Below are 23,821 nucleotides of genomic sequence, written 5' to 3' on the forward strand. Positions count from 1 at the left end.
ATAGATATTATCAGACCTATAATATGTCGTACCCGCATAGATATGTTGTCTTCGTCTTGATTACGCATAACATAGCAAAAATGCAAAATATGTTACATTCAGAAGAATCCATGTATAGATATATTACATATATCCATTTATTTTTAATACTATAAATCGAATTTACCAATTATTCTACCGTTTTTTATGTATTAATTTTGAAGATCATTTTAAATTTGTACATTAATTTAGCCTACACGCGGGGACAATATTTTCTCCTTTAAATTTGAATATTTAATAATTTAACATCAAAGTGTGTCAATATGTCAGTTCACTCTAATATTAAAAATAACAGAGTAAATAAATTGGATTCTTCCGAACGTAACAATTGGTATGTTATGCTTTTGTTTGACGGAGTCAACACATGTGGGTTATATAATTTACACTCCGACGACCTCTTTAAAATAAAGTAAAATATAAATGCAGATATTTTTTTTAAATAATTAATAATATTAATAAAACCATAATTATTTTCTGGAACCAAAGACGAGCTCTGAACTTTTGTCCAATATTTAAATAACTTACGTAGTTATTATCTATATCTGTTCTATTTGTATTCTTACTCTTATTAGTGTCTTACTTGTAACTTGGTTAGACGTACATAATACACTAATCTGATACTAAAAATTACTTGTTAGTATTATTACGTATTACCTTGTAAAATAATTAAACGTAAATAATATCTAAAATATATCTTAAACATTTAATATTATAATATTTAATAATTGATATTTTATTTTAGGATTCAGGACATTGGTTTAATAATGATTATAAATAAGTTACTCGACACACTGAAATAATATTCATAGTTTAATAATCGTTGTATTATAACAAAAATCAATTTGGGGTATAAATATAAAAAAGTGCAGTTTTGCTAGTAATATTTTTACACCAATCTAACGTAACTTATTGCCTCAATAACCGTTATGACATGAACGACGGTTTTCAGATTTTGTTTTTCGCATAATATACACAACTAACACAAATATAATGATATATTATATTATTTTAATGACGCATTCTCCATTGTAGAATCTAAATAATTTGTGTATGATATAAATAACACCTTCTATAATAATATATTACAGCATAATAATATGTTTGATACGACTACCGTCGTTGGCATTGTTTAAAAGCAACACAGACGGGATTGATTATTAAAATATAGTGTGTTAAATATAAATATTACAAAATAAATTATTGCATTGTATGTAACCAAGTAGATACTATATTATAATATTATAGACTAACCGGTTAAATTATAATATATAAATATTATATAAAACAAAAAATAAAAAAAATTCGATTAATGCACAGTGCATGGATATTGTAATGTCACAGTAATAACATGTCAACCGTACGACACTGTGTAGCCCATGTTTGCCATGAGTGAATCCTTCAAGACGGGTTTCAGGGTTCGTTCCATGTGTTTGGCCAACAGGGACCGAACGCCGCGTACGAACACGTCTTCCATTTCCATGAGGAGTTGGTCCTGCGCCTGCTGGTGATGTGGATTGTTGGTGGCGGCAGGACCTGTGGCGATGGTCAACAGTGGGTGCTGGGGTAGTTTGTTGTGGTACTGTATCCTGCGTAGCCTGGGTTCCGGGCTGGGTGCCGGTGGGTTGACGAAGCCGGCCGAGACGAAGGGGAAGTTGTTGGTAACGGAAGGGTTGTCGGCGGGTGCGGTTTCGTCGGACGCTGATGACGACGATGACGGCGGCGGCGACGATGGGCGTCGACCGCTACGCTCGTCGCTGGAACCGCCAGACTCTGCGCCGCCGTCATCCACGTCCACATCAGCGTCGCCGCCGGCCGACAGCAGCAGTTCGTCGCTGACACCTCCGCCCAATTCGGACGACAAAAACTGTTCATAACGGTCGGAAGAAGCGGCCGTCGCAACCGGCCGTTCCCTGTTTCCGGGGAATCCCGCCGCACCACCCACGCAATTATAAGAATGCACGCTGACGTACGCGGCCGCTGGGTCGTCGGCGGGCTCGGGGTCGATGAACGTGGCCGTGGTGCGAATGGTCATCGTCGGCATGGCCGTCAGGCGGTTGGGCGGTGATTTTTCCGGCACGGTGAGCGGCGCTGCCGTGAAACCCAAACCGGCCCGTGGCCTGAGACGCAACGTCATGTCACATCCGGTTTCACCGACGCCGCCGCCGCCACCGCCACCGCCGTACAAAAGTCGCACCGAGCCTGACACCATCAACGTGCGACCGAACCGCATGCGTGCCTCGAGCGTGTTGCCTAGTGGATCATACCGACACCCGTCCACTCGAGCCCACGAACGGTCGCTACCCACGCCGCCACCGAAACCACCGGTGTCGCCGCCGTTTGGTGACGATTCCGTGGCGGCGGCGTCGCGTGGTGGCATTACTTTGGCGCGCATCCCGGTCACGTACATTTCAGCGCCGGGTGCTGTCCGCAACCGTTGGTGTAGCGCGTAACCGGACAGGTCCATGAAACCGGACGGAGGCTGCGGGACGGTGGTGTGACGTCGGTTCCCGTTTTTGGTGCCCGTCGCTGAGGACATCATGTCGCCGAGTGCTGACTGCACGCGGGCCATGCATCGGCCGTCGGCTGACGGTGTTACCGAAGACGCGGCCGCCGCGAACGGGTTCTTGTTGGTTATCTTAGGGGCTGCCCGCTTGTCTACCCGATGGCCAGTCCACCACAGGGTCGGCGGAAATGCAGGTGGAACTGCAGGCGGAACTACAACAGATAAAATGAAAATATTAACAATATCAACACGATCAATGGTGATGGGCTCATAATAATTAAATCAACGAATAATTCCGTTCAGGGACGAGGGACCCTATTCTTGGACCGCTGTGCTAATTAATGAACCTATAGCTATGGTAAAGGGGACGTGCAGTCCATATATGTATATGTCCATCGATAATTTACTTTAACTAATAGCTTTATGCAATTATGCCGTTATCACTTTATCAGTAGGTACACCTATTGAATATTGTAATATCATTTTCAAAACGTGAATCTACCAAAACGGGATATTTGTGCAAAGGTACAACATAATATATTTTAAATATATCATAAATAATGGAAAACAGACAGCAAAATAAAAGGCTATATTATTATGTCGATTTCACAAAAACAGTGGTTAATCAACAAATTACGACTGAAGAACAGCTATGTATGTAAAATTCATCTATGCGTCTCATTAAAATCTAATTTATATTTAATCCAATTATTTTATAATTTTAGTTTTTAAATTAATAATGTTTAGACAGTAATATTGAGTAACAATCATACACCCAAGAATGAAATTAGTAACCATAGAAAAGTAAATGAAAACTCAGACTTTTTCACACGTTTCACCCGTATACATAATATGAATTGGTTTGTTTCGATCAAAACCCAAACTTTCGTAAAATGAAAATAACATGTCCTGGATTAGAAGAGTTTTTCTTGATTCCTACTGCAATTCTCACCGCTATTTAAAACCATTTTTATTAGTGGACAAGTCGGAACTCTCTTGCGATTTGTAAATCTGCATAAGTAATATGAAGAATCAAAAACTGCAACAAAACGTGATTCTATTTTTTGGACTAGTCGAGTTTCTCAAATGACTGATTCAATTACGTAATTTATATAATTAATGTAGGTGCAGCTAGTGCAGGTATACCTACGTAAATATTGTTATTATTTATTTTTTGACGGAATACGAGTCGACGATGATAATATATTTACTTACTTATTTTACCGTCACCGATACCGTCGGGACTGAACAGTTTATGTTGGATTTGGTGGTAATCGATATTGCCCAATACTACAGCCGCCAATGAACCGAAACTGCGTCCACGCTCAGCAGCCGGCAGCGACATTACTAACAGAAATGTCCATATCTTTAGCGCCATCTGCCGAACAATAGAAAAACACGAAGATAATAACAGAATTATTATAATACTAAAGAATGTTTGCATCGATTAGTTTTATACGTGCACGCGTGATGCACGTAGTTTATATACATTCAAATGACGGGTAATCGATTCACCAGTTGTAAAAAAAAGAATGCAGGCTGCACCATTTATGTTGTATAATATGCACCGAGGCTATTATACGTTTAGGTGCCTACACTCATAATTTCGAAATTGTAACTTTTTTGAAAATATTTTTTTACATAATTTTATGTCATTGCGAATCAACATTTTTGAACAACAAAATTATGTTGTTTATAATTTTCATTATTTTTTACGTTATTTTTTTTTTTTGGAACGAGGCGACGGCATATATAGATATTTTTAATTTCATATTCCTAGGTAGAATATATTTTTTAGGAGTATTTCGAAATCCTAAAATTTTAATTTTGAACGAATAGTTATAATTATAGTCATAAACTATATAACTTTAAAGGTTTACATGAGCAAAATATTGGTACACTATTCCGCTTATTTAAACTTTAAATAATTATAACTCATTTTATACAGATAATATAGGCTATACTCATTAAAAATTGTGAATCCCTAAGTAGGTACACCAAAAAATATACTGCCAAGAAATATGAAATTAAACATGTATGTTGTCATTCAAAAAAATATAACTTTTAAAATAATAAAAATTGGAAAAATTAAATAAATAAAATTGTGTACAAAAATGTTGTTTTGCAATGACATCAAATTATATAAAAATAATATTAAAAAAAAAAGCAAAGATTCCGAAATATTTATATGTATCTTATTGTGTACAGCTAACCGTATCGGTATTCTGTAAAAATTCCTACACCCAATGACGAGTCGAAACGCGTATGGATAAAACTTTGTCGGTGACAACTGCGCAAGACTTACCAGTCGACTTCGAACGATCGCGATGGAAATAAAAATCATAAACGTGTCCGTGTTGTTATGGACGTGGATAACTGTTATGTGCGCGTTGTCTTATTAGTGTGTTGGTATTTTAATAGGCAAATTAAAAAGTAGTGATTTAATTAGTTTTATTTTATTGCACACTAAATTCCGTATATTCTGTATATAGGTTAGTATACGTACATGTTAGTCTGTTCTATCGTAGGTGTTTCATATTATCATATATTTTATCCTTTCGGCCAGTTTAAGCGGATAAAATGCGATTACTACTCACTAGTCAATAGAATCAGCAGTTTTCATTGTTTTCAGTTTTTCACCACACTCGATTCTATACATTTGTGCCGATTAATGATTAAACTATAATAATTGAGTAAAACTGTTTCAATAAAAGTGTTCAAATATACATTTCACAGTATCATATTTGAATATCTCTACTACCTATTGTACATTTTAACATATTATTTAGAGGTGTATGTAATAATTTTGAAATATTTCATAAACTAATCAATGTGAACAAACTACAAAGTCACAGTTTTCCATACAAATATGAAATAGGTAAAATTATATTATTTTATATGAATTCATTATACTATTATGGATACTACATTTTAATGAAAGCTTATTCGTGCCACGCTACACATTAATGGTTGATTCAGCTTATTTATAGATATCATTTTTAGTAGGTACGTTGCATGTATTAAGCATACAATATATAAATTATTCGGTAAATGTCGATTGACTATAATAATATTGGAAGTATTGTGTTAAAAGACCATATTATAATATTTAAATATTATGTAGAGCAATCAATCGCTTCCAACCATACACGTAGTCTGCATGCGAGATGGCCTCCATAGAACAGTAACTATAGCGCGGATCACGGTTCCCATGTGTAAAATGTATTATTATTTTATTCCACTGCGTTGAATAATAATTGTTTTTATTTAGATAGGATCGCACCTGCGTCTTAACGACGACGACGACACTAAATTATAAATTTTAAAATGTTAGTGAAAATTTCGTTACAGACCTTTAGTTGCAGCCACGACGGACGAATACTCTGGCGGGACGTGAACGCGGGCGGTAACCCTACTGGTCTTCTTCGCGGACTATAGATGGACTGGCGCGGAATTAAAGATGTTTTTGCGAGAGCGGGAGGAGGTTAGATATGCCACTGAAACGGATGTAACGAGATGACGACGGCGGCGACGACGACAGCTATCTGAACAGCGCTGCAGCAGACCCGTCGTCGTATATAGGTGGTAAGGGCAAGTACAGGTATATAATACGCGGTTAACGGTGGTCGTCGTCGTCGGTTCGGCCGAAAGCCTACGATATTGTAATGGTATCATTACGATAATAATATACGAGTTCAGTACTTCAGTGGAGGTAGTGGCGGTAGTGGCGGGTGGGGTCGTGTTATTAGGCGCACCGTCTATATTCCGCACAACCGGCGCGAGACTGCTGCCATATATATATATATATATTATAATATATACAATATACATTATTATTATTATTATTATATTATAATAAACGCTCGGTTTAATGCACTCTGCCTCGGCGGAGTCGGCGAATGACTCGGTCTAAAACGGTTAGTGTGCCAAATGCGAATGTTCCCGGCGCAGATCGGCGGCGGCCGTATAATATATTATAATAATGAGACCGGCCCGGCCCGCGGTCTATCATCGCGGTCCGCTCGTATTCGCCACTGCGCAAATAATAATAATAATAATATTATACGTTTTTTTTTTTTTATCATAATACACGCACGGGTTATATTGTAATCGTGTGCAGCGTCGACTTTTATTCCGGTGAAAACTCTTTTAATAATATTACATACACTACTCGCGAGGTATATAGGTACACAAACGTGGTGGTCTGGTGAACGTGGTTCCGCGCGCTCGCGTAGTTCCTATTGTTGTAGTCGCTGTCGTGTGTACATATTATTATAATAATAATAATAATATTATTAAACTATAATAGGCGTAATACTTGATGATCACATTATTATTACTATTGTCGTTATTATATTATATGCGTCTCGGCGTTGTAAAACACTATAGGCGTGGCCGTTGCGGTGGTCGTTCTTATAATGGTATATTATATAGGTACGCTTACTGCAACAGTCAAACGTTAGATTATAATTATGTATTGCCATTAAATTATATTCAATCGTTTTAGCTTAGGTAGGTATGGATTACACTATGTTATAAAACTGTAAACAAGATACATGCGTGAGTTAAGTTTAAAGCTAAAAGTTCCTTTACTTAGTTAAAAATCACCTATATTTTTTTCACTCATTTACATATCCCTCCAAGCATACACTAAGCTAATTAGATAAAAGTATAAATACACAAAAACAAAAATATACATATTGTATTAAAAACATCATATATAAGAGAACACGCAAGTATAAAGTATAACACCCTATTGGTCGTATCACTTTTTTGTCTGATTTACATATTTAAATACAGGTACCTATATTCTGTTAATATGCAATATTACAATAATTATTCACAAAAATATATACATTACCTACATACGATTATACGAATAGACAGGTAGCCATTGGTTATTTTCCCGTTAGTCGTCTCACATATTACCTATTTAGTAGGTATAAAGTTGTATTTGTATAGGTACGTTTTTTTTTTTATATTTGATCATCATTGAAATCTAGAACAACTAGTGCTTTCAACAATTTGATATTTAACTATTTAGTATTTATAATAATATACACTTACACAATATTAGACAATATTAGGTATGAATAATATTTCTGATAATTTGTCTTTTATTTAAAAAAAAAACAATAAATTGTGTTTGTACATAATAATATACATTTAAAAATCATGAGGTTTGCATATTAAATTATGAAAAATTTAACTTAACGTGACAATACAATTAATTATTTGATCAGTAACTCCGCATATCACAGGCAAAATTAATTATTAAGTTCAAAGTTACTTAAAAAAAAAAGTAATTTGCTATGCAACATAGTGAAAAGTAATTTAACTTAAACTGATTAGGTAACTCGTTAATGCCCAGACTTACTTTATAGTTTATTGTATAACAGTATACGACAATATGATATTTGCACACAACAAATTAAGAGGATGTCACACACCTTAATAAATTGTTACTGAAAACTATTTCGCGTGGATAGGACCTTCTCTAAGGTTACAGTCGTAGTTGAGAAACGAAATTGATATGATAATTTCTAAAACACAGAAAACAATACTAACTATCTAACCGTGTTGTAGTGTTCTCATTTTTTGATTTCATAAAATTAATAAGGAAAAAAAATTTAGCTTAGAACATAAATATTCGAATTTTAAAAGAATAACTTTTTTTTTATATGGGTGTGCTTATCAAAAAATAAAAACGCTAAGACAAAGCCAATGTTGCAATGTATACATTCGGTTTTTAACTAACCATGACTTTAGCTTATAAGTAAGTTATATTTTTCATGCAAATTAGTTTTCTTAATAATCTTGCAATTAAGCAACAGCCAGTAATGGTAAAGACTCGGAACCACTTTTAAATAACTTTGAATTAGTATTTAGATATATTTATCTAAGATTGAACATTACAATTTTTCTCAAAATATCATCAAAATTATCTATACAAAACCCTTAAAAAGCTAGTGTGTGACCTCCTCCTATAGAGGACATCATACCCATATGTGTTGTCTCCGTCATACTAAAGCATATAATATATTATATTTCACGTCCAGAAGAATTTATTTTACTCAGTTATTTTATGGTTATTTTCAATTTTAATCAAAGTGAATTGAACTATTACATTTAAAAGTAAGAATATTACTCAAGACCCTATATACGATTTTTTTGATATTTTAATTTTGAAGCAAGTTATAAGAATTTTAAAATTGATATTTTTTTGTAAATTTACGATGTTTTCTTAATATTTTTTACAGTAGGTAATAGAACGGCACGTGATAATTTATCGACACGACGATAATATTATCAAAATTATGAAAGATTAAACCCAATAAAGCAAATTATATAATAAGTATACTTAATATTTAAATTATACTTAGAAACTAACTATACCGACGGATATTCCACATAATATGTGAAGGCACTGGAAACGACAACTGAAGCGTATAATAACTTAAAATTTTAATTTTCTTTTTTTGTTTGTTCTTACTTTCATATTGTTTAGCTGGTCAATTTCAGCATCAAATTTCGATGTACTTTATCATAAGTATTTGTTATGGGTCAGGGAGGGGACAGAGTTAATATGTTACAGATTATGTCGTTATGATTTTCAGCTTTCATTTCTACCGGCTTTATGCACGTATCTCGGTATCTACACTTCTCTGTCCCATACGTGCAGAATATTAGGTATAATGTAGTTTTAGAAGGATGACTCTTAGAAGTCTGCACGCACTATTATTAGAAAGTCATATTATAAATATAATAGTTTTAATGTCATTTTTTAGAGTTATTACTAACTTATAAATGCGCATTAAACTAATCAGTATTCTATATATTATAGCACATAATAATATGGATAGTGTATATATTATCAAATCTATAAAAAATCCTTGATATGTGATAAAAAATAATAAGTATATAATATGATTTTTTTAAACTTTGATATTTTATATAACGATTAAATAAATAATATAAAATTCAGAAATTAGTATAGAGATCAGAGAAAATCTACTAACATTTTTTTAAACATAATATTTCACTGCAGTAGGTATGCACATAGGTATCTTATGCGCGAATTATATGTTTGAATAAAATATGTTGGTAACTTATTTTGTTCAAACTTTATAAAGTTAGGTTAAGATTAATAATTAATAACTCATTTAAGTATAAAATGTTTAAAATATTTAATAATACTATTAATTACAAGACGGAGAATCCTCTCGAGACCAAAAGTCGGGGCTTGGGCATTCATCTTGGGCATATATCGATCGACTCACATTACCGCAGAATAGTGGTCTTACTCGTATTTTATTTTAAATTTGAAAGCAATAATAAATAATCGCATTCCATGAGCGTTTTTGATCGGAGCCAGGGTGTGCATGAACATACTATATTTGATCTACAATTTATAAAATGCGATATTAAATAATATATTATAGGTAGTGAAAAATAAATTAAAAATATAATATGTATTTTCCAACAATTGTATAATTTTCTTTTTCGGTACAACGATTTTATTCCAACATTACTTGTAGCCATGTAGGAAAATTTGTTAAATTTTGAAAACATTTACCCAAATCCCAACATTTGGTAATTATGTGATGTGTAAAAAATAAACGTAATAAATGTAATGGACATAAATTATGTTGATTTTATATTTTCTTGAACGTTATTGTTTTTCCAGTCCATTTCACGCAAACAAAATTAATACGCTATGACGTTTGGTTAAAGTTACTATTTACTCGTGTATAACTGTACAATAGTTGGTAGGTATAGGTTTGTAATATTATAACACGTGCTAATGAGCTGATAATATAAATCTGAAACCAAAAACCAGTAACTAGATTATGTAAAATATCAAGTGAAATTTCTAATACACGAGTTTGGCAGGTACCTGTACAGTATACATAGGCGTAATCTGGAGTAAATTATTGGAGGGGGGGGCTGTGGTAAAACAAAAAAATAAAATGACACTATTGACCACTCAGTTAAATATCTGACAGTTGCCCCCCCCCCCCCCAGATTACGCCTATCGGTTCCTATGTCAAGAAACGGTTTTCTATACAATTAAAAACTAATATAACCGTCACAAGTACCTACTAAAACGATGACTCTGTTGTCTCAGTATATAGCTAGCTACGTTTAAATATAACAGACCAAAACAATTATAAACTATAGACAGTTAAATTACATACTAAATTACGAAAAGAAATCGTTCCTGTGACCAACGTTCACAAGACTGAGATTTTCAAAGGCTGTATTAAATTTAAATCTCGAAAAAAAAAATCTCGTTAATTATAATTTACGTAGGTACATTATAGAGTAAATAATTATCGCGCGAGTGAAACCAAAACGGTTGCAGTAATAATTATACCATATTATTGTTGCGCACTAATTATCACTGTTCTCTTTTATATGGACCAATAATCATTGTAGGGTAGCAATGCATTCAGTGGTTTGACGTTGCACATTAGATACCTATCTAATGTAATAGTTTATAGAATATTGTAGTTCATAAAAAAAAAAAAACAAACGATATTCGATTTCAAATATATACGAAACAAGAAACCACGAAAATAATGTTCTATAATAACAAATCTATAATATACCTTATGGCTTATACCTTATATTATTTAAATATTTTAAAAATGTATTAGTTTGAAAATCATTGTTTTATTATTATTATTTTCACTGATTTTTATTAACTAAATTTAAATCGTCAATAAATCTTATTAATCAAAAATAATACTTTTATTAAGTTATATTATTACCGTATTATCAAGTGTCAAGATGTAATAAATAATAATTGTTAAATTAAAATCTCAATAAGACAAAAAAAAAAAAAACAATAATACTGCACTTTTGTTACAAGACTATTTTTATGTCGCGGTCAATTAAACAGGCGTGGTTATTAAAATTACATAATATTTAATATTAAGTATTATGAATTTATAGTAATGTAAAATTTTTAATTGGCAACCGCGAGTAAGACAATAATTAAAAATGAGGCAATCTAGATTCATTAAATAGACTAAAATTACGACGTTGCGTTCTTTCTATTATCTACACATTCTATTATTATTTTGATATTATATATTATCTCATTTAGATACCTATAGGTACAATATAGCATTGTACTTACATTGTTCTAATCAAAACAATAATATAATATAATTATAATTGTTAACGAAAACACAATCTTATATTGTGTCGAGGATGACAATAATATTGATTACATCATCGTCTAAACATATTTAAAATGTTGTAATTTATCCTGTACACACTGTGTAACGGTTGTTAAAATATGTATTATATTATATTTCTATAGTGTGCTTGTACCTGCAAGTATGCATATATATTAATATCTAATATGTTAATTGTTAGCTATAAATGAGCTTAGAAGCAATTTATTTTACATTTAAGTGTTTTTTTATTGTTAAGTAGATACTTTCAAAAAGTTTCCTATCTGATATAGAGTATAGACATAATAATATTATATAGTAGCTGTATGCAGACTACTAATTTAACATATAGGTACCTACTTAAAATTTTTTTAACTCTCTAAAAACGACAATTAGAAACAGTATCGGCCTGACCAGTGACCACTAAAGGGCCCAGGCAGGTTTTTGTTTAGGGGCCCGAGAGCCCGACCTACCTTATGTAGTTATCAAATTATACCTACGCATGCAATTTAAAACATAATTTCATACTTATTTATTTGAAGTTAATTCAAATCTTTATTTAATTTAAAATGATAAAATTATGAGCTTTTAATTAATATCTTTATTTTCAAAATCTTCCTGGATGCCCATCTCTGGTTTATTTACAAAAAAATTATTCATTTTTTCAGTTAGATCCTTGCATTTTTTCATACAAATATTAAATTTCCTCATCGTTATGTTTAATTAAAACCTACGGTTCAGCGCACGTGATGTGTAAGAATTTACAGTGGCGCAACTAGAGTTCAAATCTTGAGGGTGCTACAATTATGGATTGCTCACATAGTCACGGGGGGCTCTGCCACCCACATCCCCTAATATTCCATATTGCCAATATTTATATTATAAAATTATTCACAATTTGTTGTTAAACAAAAATTATTGTTAAATATGTACATATTTATGCACTCAAACATTTTTATGTTTTGACGCTTTAAAAAATTGTATTTTTAAATAGTTTTTTTTTAAATATCATAGTCGTAGTATGAACATAGAAGCATACTAACTTGGATCGGAAACTTCCAAAAATGTGTCATTTTTTCACAACATTTTACGATTTTTAACCATAATTCTGATAATACCTTCTTTGTTCTAATATTTTTAAACTACTCAATGACACTATGATTAATAATTTCGGTCCTCCCAAATGTAGCCGTTTGGATTGTAATTTGTAGTACTGTACCATAAGTATGTCCATAACTCCTAACAAATTTCTTAAAACAATTACTAAAATTATAATTTACATTTTGTTATTTAAGATTATAATACAATAATAATATATTATATCTAATCAGAATGCAAGATACGAAAAAAAAATTCTTAAAAGTAAAATTATATTATTAAAATTATAAATACTTGAAATTACAATGACATGGAATATGGGGGTGCTTAAGCCAGTGGGAAAACTACAGGAACCTATATTTTCCAAACTGTGGATATTTCTATGTTATTTTGCTACCATGTGCTTGGAAAAAAACCATGCATTTTTGTTGGTCTGTTGCCCATCTGTTACTAATAATTTAGCTATTTTAACTCATTTGTAGTTTTGTGCTCCTAATATTTTATAGTGTCAAATTATTTATCGAGGTATTTTTTTTAAAAAAAGATTAGGGACCCGGGCTTGGAAACGTTTATACATAACGATAATAATTAAATCGATGGTAATATAATTTATAATAATATGTCAAACTTTTATAATAATATTACGTATTAAATGGTATTGACGTCTTGTAGTTGGGACTTTAAATTATGAGCAAGGGATCTATTAGTTTTAAGTTTTAACTTAGGTACCATATTTTTATTTGTTAACGTTTTTGATAATTTTATTTTCATTATCTCATATTTACTTACTATCGAAGAGATAGTAAATTAAATGTGATTTTTTGATTTTTTCGCGTTTTTTCAAAACTCAGTAAGTAACATCCAAAACGAGCGTAATGCGTTTGGACGAATTTTTAAAAATTGCAATGTGTTTGGGCAATTTAGCATATTAATGTGGTTGGGCGAGTGATTTTAAAACATTGTAATGTGTTTGGGCGACCTTTTTTTAAATATATTAGGATGCTGTATTTTATCAATCAATTTCCCCTCTCATTTTGACAGACTTGGGACTGTCTGAAGTAAAAATATTATGTAAATATATAATAATAATATTAAGTTTAAAAATTATAAAAATAGTTATAAAATTAAAAAAAAATATATTTGTTTTTTAAATTTTTTTTCCTGGGAATTTTACGCCCATACGTTGTATATAATCTAAAATCTTAATTTCACCTGACATATGCTTATCCCAGCTCGTTTTTAAATATTCTTGTTTTTCTTATATGACTTTTCGTCGAATATTGTAAATATTTTTATTTATAGCATTACATTTTGTGTTAGTTTCTACTTGAATTTGTTGTAACACATTAATTACTTGATATACATTTGGATGCGATGAATAAAATTGAGAATTATAATGTGCATGAAATGATTCGGCTCCATTTGTTGTGTTTGGATCATTTTCAGGTTTCCTTGCCCATAAATAAGGAGGAAAAATAGCATCCTCTGTAATATATGTATCAAGTATATAATCTGTAAATTCAATGCTATTTTGAGTTTTTGGAGCAATTGACATAAGTTCAATAAAACCATCGCCTACTTCGTTGGGTGGTAAATATGGTAATCCAAAAAAATATTTAAGCCAAACACCAAGTTCGGAATTGGTACCATATTCTCTTAACAATATTTTATTTTTTTGGATTTGTCTAAACCAACATTGCGATAAATGAAACTGACAACACATCAATTGACAACCTGGGAATGTATTAATAACTGCATTATGAGCTGCTTTTTCAAAATCTGAATGAAATTTTTGTACATTCATAATTTTACCTGTTAAATCAAGACATCATTTTTTTATTTCTAACCACATAGAAATATATTGATCTTCAGATTTTGATGTCAAAAATGCATATACTACGGGTATGTAATAATTATGTCTGAAGATGTGTATTGTATATAATTGATAAAAATAATTAGAAGCGTAATTAAATGTTCTATCGCCAAAAAACGTTTTCAGATTCACAAAGATGTTTTAAATTTTCAGTACATGTAAATAAAATATGATAATATTATAATAATATATGTTTATCAAATTTGAAAGTATGATAGCTAGAGTTCTACTAGCTGCCCGATCTCTATATAAGACTGTGGTATATTTAGATTGATCTAAAATTCCCTATACATTATATATAATAATTTTTATCTTAATCTTATTAGATTTTTATCTTTTATATTGCTCGCTCAAACACATTATAAGAAACTCGCCCAAACACATTACTTTTATTATGAGCGAAAAAAGGTAATTCGTCCAAACGCAGACCGCCCATCCAAAACAGTTATTTACGATGGATCTACCAGTTTTTCATAAAATAAATTTACATGAAGGTTAAAATTGAAAACAACGACAAGCAAATGGGATACAAATTTAAAAAAAACTTGCATTTTTGTGGATTCTGTTTGTATTTATTCGGAATATTTATTTTTTGTTTCTATTGAATTTTCAATTCATTTTTTTAACGATTATTTAAAAAATTATTTTAGACACTTGGTTATTTTTTCTGTAAACTTTTTAGCATAGCCGATAATGAATCAAAAAGTTTTGAATAATAGTGTATATCTTTTATAACTGAGATGGGAAATTTCATCAAGATTATAACACTTTATAATAATGCAAAGGACTAAGGAGTATAATCTACGGCGACCTTCGAACATTTTTGAAGAATACCTAATAAATGTTCTGTCGGAGACTCGGAGCTATAAATTATATTTACTTATTTATGAAGGGGATAATTTCTGTCAATTTCTAGTTACGTGGCACTCCGGTGATTCTATCCTATATCTTTGTGTTAATTATAATCACTTTCAATTTATAAATTATCGTTGGTATGAGTGTGTTCTAAGTATAAGTACCTATACAGGGTCTATATTATGTCATTGTACGCAGGGTTTTTTTTTTAACGATTATGGATCGATGACATAGGATTTCGTTAAAACGAAAAAAGACGTGTTTCTTTATTTTTAACAGGACATTTTTTTATAACAATTTCAACATTTTTAAACACAGCCAATAGCAAAATCAACTTTTTTTTCAAATGGTAACTACTATATTTTTTATGGATTCCAGTAAAGCTTTTTTTTCTGAACATTTCATCAATTTCATCAATCATCAACTTTGGTTTGCTAGTTTATTAACCATGGTCCTCTAAAGTTTAGTAAAATATGCATTAATACTTTTAATTGAAATAATTGGTATAGATTTAATTTACAAGCGCTAAAGTTCTTTTTAAGCTTTTTTTCTTGTAACTACCTTTTTATACACAAATAGTACATAAGTAGTTTAAATCGGTAATCTAATGACACTCCCCCCCCCCCCCCAAAAAAAACAAACAAAATTGTTGGCATACATAGTTCATTATTTTTATTTTAATATACTATCAATAAAATCAGTATTAATATTTTAATCTGTTATTATAGGTAATCGTTATTAATTACTTCACAGTTACTTTTCTTACAATATCATAAATTTTGATTCTTTATTAGGTGGTTAAAGTAATAATGGTAAATTGATAAATGGTATTAGATTTTTGGCATTAATGTCTTAGGTATGTATGGGGGTTAAAAAAAAATATATATTGAAAAAAGTGCAATGTTTTGTGCAGCACTTCTCGTAGTGGGATATTTTTATTTTATTGGTAGGTATCGTATGCGAAGTATGAATTTAGGAGTTGAAATTACCCTTATAACCCTTCATATTTTTTAGAATTATAAATTATGTTTAAAATAAAATAAAAATAAAAAAACTATTATATAGTTTTTTTTGTGTTTGCGATTGTATAAGTCAATTTGAGAAAGCGATGGTGTTCAGGACATGGCGAAACAGACGTTAGTCGTAGTCAGAGGTCGAATAAATAGTGTCGAGAGTCGAGACGTAGGCGACGGAGCTTTGACAGTGGTCCGTTACGGCGAGATGTCGTAGTTGAAGTGGAGAACAGTGCGGTTGTTTGATGAACTTTTATACAAAGTATTAGACTAGGGAACAGGTTGCTCTGTCAGCGAGTCCTGGTGGCAGTGACAACGATGACAACGGCGACGGGGGACAGCAACCACTGCGTGAGGCGACGGACACTGCTACAGAAGGGGGTCGGGGGAATTGGATTGCATAACATTGTTGACTATTATATCATTGAGTGTGTGTATCACGTAATTGTGTAATAACCAGGGCTTGAAACCGGTTACCATGACCAATTTTAGGTCTGGTAACCGCTTCCCGGTTTGTAAGTTTAAATTTTGCAGCGATTAACAATTACCGGTATTTTTTTTTTTTTAAAAACCGGTCAATTCAACAAAACCGGAAATATCAAAAAAATTAACGTTATATTTGATTTTAGATTCTGAGCGGAGCGAGGAAGCTAGTGGTTTTACAATGGTGTTTATTTATTTATTTTTTTTATATCCTGTATACAAAATTTCTACCTGATGGAGTGCTTTGATTTCAACATATAGTACCTTATCTTTTAACGAATTGGATCAAGATGGTACTTTGGAGAGGTCATTTTTCGATTTTCTCAATAGTTATTTAATGTCACGGGAAAAACTACTGACAAATTACGAAAAACCGCTTAAAATGGGATTTTAATTTCTAACGATTTGTCTATCACCGTAGCAATAAATAAAAAATTATAATATTATAATATTAATTCTACTTAAAGGCTATAATAAATAAAAAAATTTAAAAAATCCAGACTGATAAACCGTCTTCGCTCAGAATCGTTTTTCTTATACAATGATATTATATCATTGAATTCAAGTTTAATACAATCCATTATACATTGCCCCACTTGTAACCTACTGTACAGCAGAGCGACATTCACTTACCCGCTTTTTTTATATTTTAGTTTTGGAAATCGTATTCAATTTTTTTGATTATTAATTTTATTTACAAGATAATAAATTTAATGTAATAATAAGTACGATTAATTATGGTATACTGTCTGTAGCCACGATAATAAGCAATAAGCACCAATCGTAGATACTAAGTACGATTCATTGGTTCATATAGACAATTAGTTATATGTTCATATATATATTATATCATACATATTATAGAACATATAAGATGATTATTATTCATTTTATTTTATTGTAATTGTCGCCGTTGATTAACACTTCGCCGTGAACTATTTTTCAATCGATGGTTATGGGTAATTTACTAATTTAATTTAAATGTATGTTTATCCATATCTTAAAATGATAAAATATAGTGATATAGGTAATTATTTTTTAATTTAGCTTATCCTGAACCATTTGATAAAGTTTGTTTTGTGTAAATTAAAGTAAAACTAAAATTATCCAAAAAAAACATAAATGGAAAAAACCGTTTCCGAAGTGGTTACCGGTAATCTTGAAGAATTAAAACCGCTTCCAAGCCGTTAACCGGTAACCACATTTTTAGAGATAATTTTGGTAACCAGTGATCAATTACCAGTAATACTTAAAACCCCTAAAACCGGTAACCACTTACGAACAATTTTTTGGGTCCTACCAAATTTTTCATAAGGGGTTTCATGCCCTGGTAATAACGAAATAATATTTTATAATTTTGGGAAGTGTGTTTGGAGTGGTGATTATTTTAATTAAAAGAGGGTCAAAATTCCGTGACGTTACTAAGTACCAAACATGTGCATATATTATTATAATATTTAAATATCTTCGGTGTCATTTTGCTATCCTGCTAGAAAACTACGAACCAAGATTCTTTCGTTGACACGAGTTCTTCATCTATAGTGTAGTATTATAGAAGTCTGTGACATCAAAATATTACATTTTTTATATATTTTTTCTATATTTTTTCTATATTTTTTCTATATTATTTTTATTTGGTTTGTTATAGTCTACAGTGTGCACAATAAAATCTTATATTCCTTCACGTCGTTATGTCATGGCGTCGTCATCGGTGGCAAGAGGTGCAAATGTGCGCAAAGATCCAGTGGACGGGGTGGCGCAACGACGACGGAGAGAGCTGCAGGTGGTCCGGGCTGAGTTACAAGCGTGCAGACAGACGACGGACACATTGTGCCGGCGCATAGCCGATGACCGAGTGAAGCTGGATACGGCGGTCGCGGAATACGGGCGCCGGTCAGCGGAACTGGCTAAGCGGCAGTCCGAGGCGCACAGTCGGCTGGTGGCCGTGCTGTATGGCCGGTCGGCGGCCGAATGCCGCCGCGAGATGGTGCACGATCGCGCGGAGAACGAGCTGAGAGCGCGGCGGACGGCCAGCACAGTGCGCGCGTATCGGCTGGACGCCAGGTGGCAGCAGCTTCACGGACGGTACCGTGGGTTTGCGATGGAAGTGTTGGACACGGGTCAGCGGCCGTCTTCGTCGTCTCCACCATTACCGCCACCAACACCACCGACGCCACCGGTCGGGATGGCGAGGCGCCGGCTCGGGCCCACCAAACATGGACGCCGTTTCTTCGCGCTGGCTGACCATGTCGGCACGCAGTACCGGAGGGAATCGCTCCGGACGTCTCGGTCGCTGCACAGGCTGATGTCCGGATACCTTAAGGAAACGTCATCGGGCAGCCCGTCCCCGTCTCGTGATGGCCGGACATCGTTGGACGTGCTAGACGATGCCGAACCGGTTCAGGTATTGGACAAGCTGCGTGTCATGCAGGAGCAGTGTGCGAGGATCGCGGAACGTGTGCGCAGGCGGACGACGACCGGACGGACCGAGCAACACCCACCGGAGACCAGCGGCGCAAAACGTGCGCAAACCGACGTGTTGTTAGAGGCCCAGCGCACAGTAACGGCGGGCCAACAGTATTTGAGCAGGATACGGCGATTGATGGAATTGGCCATCGGCGAGGTGGAGCGCGAGCAGATTGCGTTACGGAGACTGTTGTGCGCGACGTGCGCGACGTGTGTCGGTAAAAGAGCACCGCTTCGGTACGGCTCGTCGGCGGTCACTGAAATCGCGGGACGGCTTGAGCGAGCCTGTTTTGCGTTGTTCGCGCGATTGGACAAGGCGGGGGCCCCGGGCCCACGGAGGACACCGGACCGGACTGATCAGGCCCACGCAAACCGCCAGGGCACAGCTACTCACGACGTGGTCACGTTGTGCTTGCGCGCCGTACGTGAGCACCGCGTGAACGCCGTGCGCAGTATTCAAGACGCTGAGCGCCGCGTAGGTGACTTCCGTAAAGCGGTGGCCCGGCTGCTGTTGGCCGCCACACCGAGGAGTGATTTGGCCGGCGCCGCTGCCGATACCAACCGACGTCATTCCGGACGAGCCTCCTCGCGATCAACGCGCGGCAAGCGTAAAACGTCGACGTCGCCCAACCAAGTGACAGAGGCCGGTGGCCGACGGTGGCCGCCGACCACGAGGCCTTTGAGCAACAAAACGACGGTCGTGTCTCTTAAATCGTCGCTGCGGACGAAATATTATAATTATGGCGATGGTGGCACTACTGAATGTACCGTGCCCGTCCCGACCACGGTTACGATGCTATGTCCTCCATCTATTGGTACTATACAATACGAGTGACATCATTATATTAATACGATCACTATAATTATATAGTATTATTGTATATATTATAATATTATGTACAATTGACTGGTTGGGTTACTGTTACCTATTCAATATATTTTTTACGCGAAAAACAAATTTAGGTTTCTAATAAGTAAATTTGTTACCAAACAGCTTACAATAACTTTAAGTCTCAATTTATTTCAACTGAGATTATAACCATATTTCAGGTCATTTAGATCCTTCTAAGGCACGGTAATCTACCGTTATCGTGCTCTTAGGAAAATATTCGAATTTTTTTAGTTAAATCTATTAACATGAAATTATAAAAACATTGAGAAAAAGAACACAGAAAAATTAAAATAACCTAACAATAAGAAATAATACAAATAAAATAATATTAGAAATTTGCATATTACATTATTTTATATATTAGTACATAATATTATAATTGGCACTGAGTAGTATATTATATTGTATAAATAATATAATATTATAATTCTATTTGATATTAGTGTATTAATGTATTATTTTTATGTTATATTTTATATTATAGGTACCTACTTTTATTATTTTTATTGTTTGTTTTCTAGTGTACTACTTATCGATGTGAATAATTAATTATAATTTTTACTTACATTAACATTTAATTCTAAGCTGTTGAATTCACTGTTCAGTTTTTCCATGGTTTTTTAAGCAATATTTTTAGGAACAATAATATTTATATAAGTATATCTCATATTAGTTAAAAAATAAATATAACAATATAACAATAAAACAATAACAATAACTAATAAGAATGCAGCTAAAAGCAGGGCTTGCAAACGTTATATTTAACAAAAAAGATTGAAATTTGTAAACGGTATTTTACTCAGGTAGCTCTATAAGTCGACTATATGTAAATAAATTCATCTGAAAATCTATATTTAGCCACAGAATAATTAACAATTATTATATTATTTAATTTACACTTCCCATTGTATCTATAGTTCCGTGTGGTGTGTATACATCTTGCACGAATGTATTAATAGCATCAAATGCAAACCACGATGGCTTAAATACATCTTTTCTTCCAGCACCAGAAACTTTCGTTGTTTTTATTTTTCGTCGATATCCTCTATAACTCTGGATTAAATTGTTAATTTTTTTTTTTTATTTCTCCTTTTGGTTTTTTAAATTGTAAACCTAATTTGTGATACGCATCATTATTTTTATTTTTCGATTTGCGGTCTGTATCTTTTGGATCCCACAAACATCAGTACTTTTTAAACTCGTCAATAAATGTGAGCACTCAGTTCATTATTCCACTCGGACGCCATGGTGACAACTAATTGACGAACTAAATTTGTAACGAAATTACGTATTTCCATATTATGTTATTTGATAACACCCATTACCCACAAATATCTAATTTTATTTAAAATCAAGTGATATGAACTTGCTGCTTACATAAGAAACACGAAAAACAACAAAATACGACAAAACAACACGAAACACAACAAAATACGACGAAACAACACGAAACAGTACGAAAAAAATTTTCGTGAAAAAGCTATACACACTATTCACAAAAATCAACGAAAACGTGAAAACATGAAACGCGAAACGCGAAACATGCATAGTGTGGAGCTACCTTTAAAGTCGTTAAGTGACAAATTTGAATTAGGAGGAATATATATACGTCGCATCCACATAGTGAAACCACTCATTTCATGAACTGGATGTTCAGGTAGTGAAATTTGTCCAGTTCATGAATTTTGACGAAAATACATTATTTGAACATCTATTTCATGAAATGGACAATACCTATATCGTGTACTTTGTGTAATTATTATTTTATTATAACTATATAGGTAATTTTCTATATTGTTATATACACAAAAATATATATGTTTAAGTTAATTATAATAGTTATATAATAAGTTATAATTAATTTTTTTGTTAACAAAACAATACAGAAATATAGGTAGTTAAATATTATAATCATAGTTAATTTCATGAATATTTTATAACACTTAGTATAGGACACAGGGAACACTGTTCTTTATAAAATATAATATACGTATGGTTTATGAAAAATAAAATAAAAATATAATGTAATATGATATAATTTTATTTATTGACTATAATTGCTATATTTTTGTGTATTAACAATATAGAAAATTACCTATATAGTTATAATAAAATAATAATTACACAAAATACACGATATAGGTATTGTCCATTTCATGAAATAGATGTTCAAATAATGTATTTTCGTCAAAATTCATGAATTGGACAAATTTCACTATCTGGATATTCAGTTCATAAAATGAGTGGTTTCACTATGTGGATACGACATATACAACTCTTGTAAGGGCAGAGAACCCATGACAAACTGAGATTCGAAAAAATAATTGTTCAACGTTGTTCACACCAGTATGGACAAGATGGGGACGTAGAAAGTTCTTAACCACTATAAGAACATCCATGCCTCGGGAGAAGATACTAGTATGCTTGCTTCTGTCACATCTAAAAATAGAGTACAAGTAAAATTATGTTTGGAATTGTTTATATCATCTGAGAGCCACGTATCTGATAAAAAGAAAATATCATGAATAACAGAATAAAGTTAGAATGTAAATTGAATAATTTTGATCTAAGGCCTCTAACATTAAATATTTTTGGTAATATACATTTAAAGTGTAATCATAGTTAATCAGAGAAATTTATGGAAATAGTAATGCATAGAAGATTTAAGATCATTACAAATAATACAATTATCAGTTACCGAGGTGACGGGATGATGACAGGCCTTGGCTATATACGAATGCTTGCGGGTAATTAGTTTTTTGAATGCGAAGAGGATGATTGATGTGAGGGGTTTCCAGGAACAGTAGATTCATTAAGGACAAGGAGTGGAACTTCTGTACCTGATAGAATATTATGATTACCTTTCTTCCTGCAATCATCGAGTTCAGCATATACCCGACGTATTTCTTGGTGTTCAAAAGGAGTGCGGTCACGCGAGATGGAGATTCTGTTGGCTGGAGTCGATAAAGTTCGTTTATAAGAGTTAAAAACAGTCAACAAGTTAAGGGCTATTTCCTTAGATGAGAGGACCATTTTTAGCGGACGAGGTTTTCCATTTTTTCTTGTGACTCAATCTAAATAACTTGGAGTCTGGTGGAAGGGACAAGTTACATGGCTGGATAGCGTCAACACGAAGTTTCTTATCGATGCGTTTCTGACAGCAGGATAATTAGAAGATGACTCTTGGAGACCATGTACTATAATATTACGTGAACAATGTCACTACGAAGAGAGGTATTTTTCGATCTAACCTCAACAATTTGAGATTTTAGAAAATCTATGCTGGATATTAGCTCAGTAAGTTTAGCAGCTTGAGACAAATTCATAGCTTTACATTCCGCAAGCATTTTAATTTGAGCACTTCACAGATAGAGCGATGGAGTTCATCCATAGTAATAGGACCCAAAACAAAGG

The 23,821-nt window shown here is 33.1% G+C and overlaps 3 protein-coding genes across 4 annotated transcripts; 1 reads left to right on the plus strand and 2 right to left on the minus strand.

Annotated features, from left to right (window-relative positions):
- Nucleotides 1-831: 831 nt before the first annotated feature.
- LOC132935734 (uncharacterized) lies at nt 832-6,145 on the minus strand. Of its 2 annotated transcripts, XM_061002349.1 has the most exons (4): nt 5,896-6,145; nt 5,140-5,222; nt 3,758-3,920; nt 832-2,754 (listed from the first exon to the last, which is right to left on the minus strand). In XM_061002349.1, the coding sequence occupies exons 3-4, from the start codon at nt 3,918-3,920 to the stop codon at nt 1,391-1,393; spliced, it is 1,527 nt and encodes a 508-aa protein (XP_060858332.1). In that variant the 5' UTR covers nt 5,140-5,222; nt 5,896-6,145; the 3' UTR covers nt 832-1,390. The 2 variants fall into 2 exon arrangements, with proteins under 2 accessions (XP_060858332.1, XP_060858331.1); XM_061002348.1 differs by lacking the exon at nt 5,140-5,222 and having other exon boundaries at nt 5,896-6,143.
- On the plus strand, nt 5,991-20,776 carry LOC132935732 (uncharacterized). Its single transcript, XM_061002347.1, has 2 exons — nt 5,991-6,127; nt 18,698-20,776. The coding sequence occupies exon 2, from the start codon at nt 18,746-18,748 to the stop codon at nt 20,348-20,350; it is 1,605 nt and encodes a 534-aa protein (XP_060858330.1). The 5' UTR covers nt 5,991-6,127; nt 18,698-18,745; the 3' UTR covers nt 20,351-20,776.
- On the minus strand, nt 14,084-14,650 carry LOC132940971 (uncharacterized; the record flags this gene model as incomplete). The annotated part of the gene is made up of 1 exon (XM_061008805.1): nt 14,084-14,650. A coding segment is annotated over one exon (567 nt), but the record flags the coding sequence as incomplete, so codon positions are not given.
- Nucleotides 20,777-23,821: the final 3,045 nt, after the last annotated feature.

The sequence above is a fragment of the Metopolophium dirhodum genome, chromosome 1, assembly GCF_019925205.1.
Source record: "Metopolophium dirhodum isolate CAU chromosome 1, ASM1992520v1, whole genome shotgun sequence".
Classification (NCBI taxonomy): Eukaryota; Metazoa; Arthropoda; class Insecta; order Hemiptera; family Aphididae; genus Metopolophium; species Metopolophium dirhodum.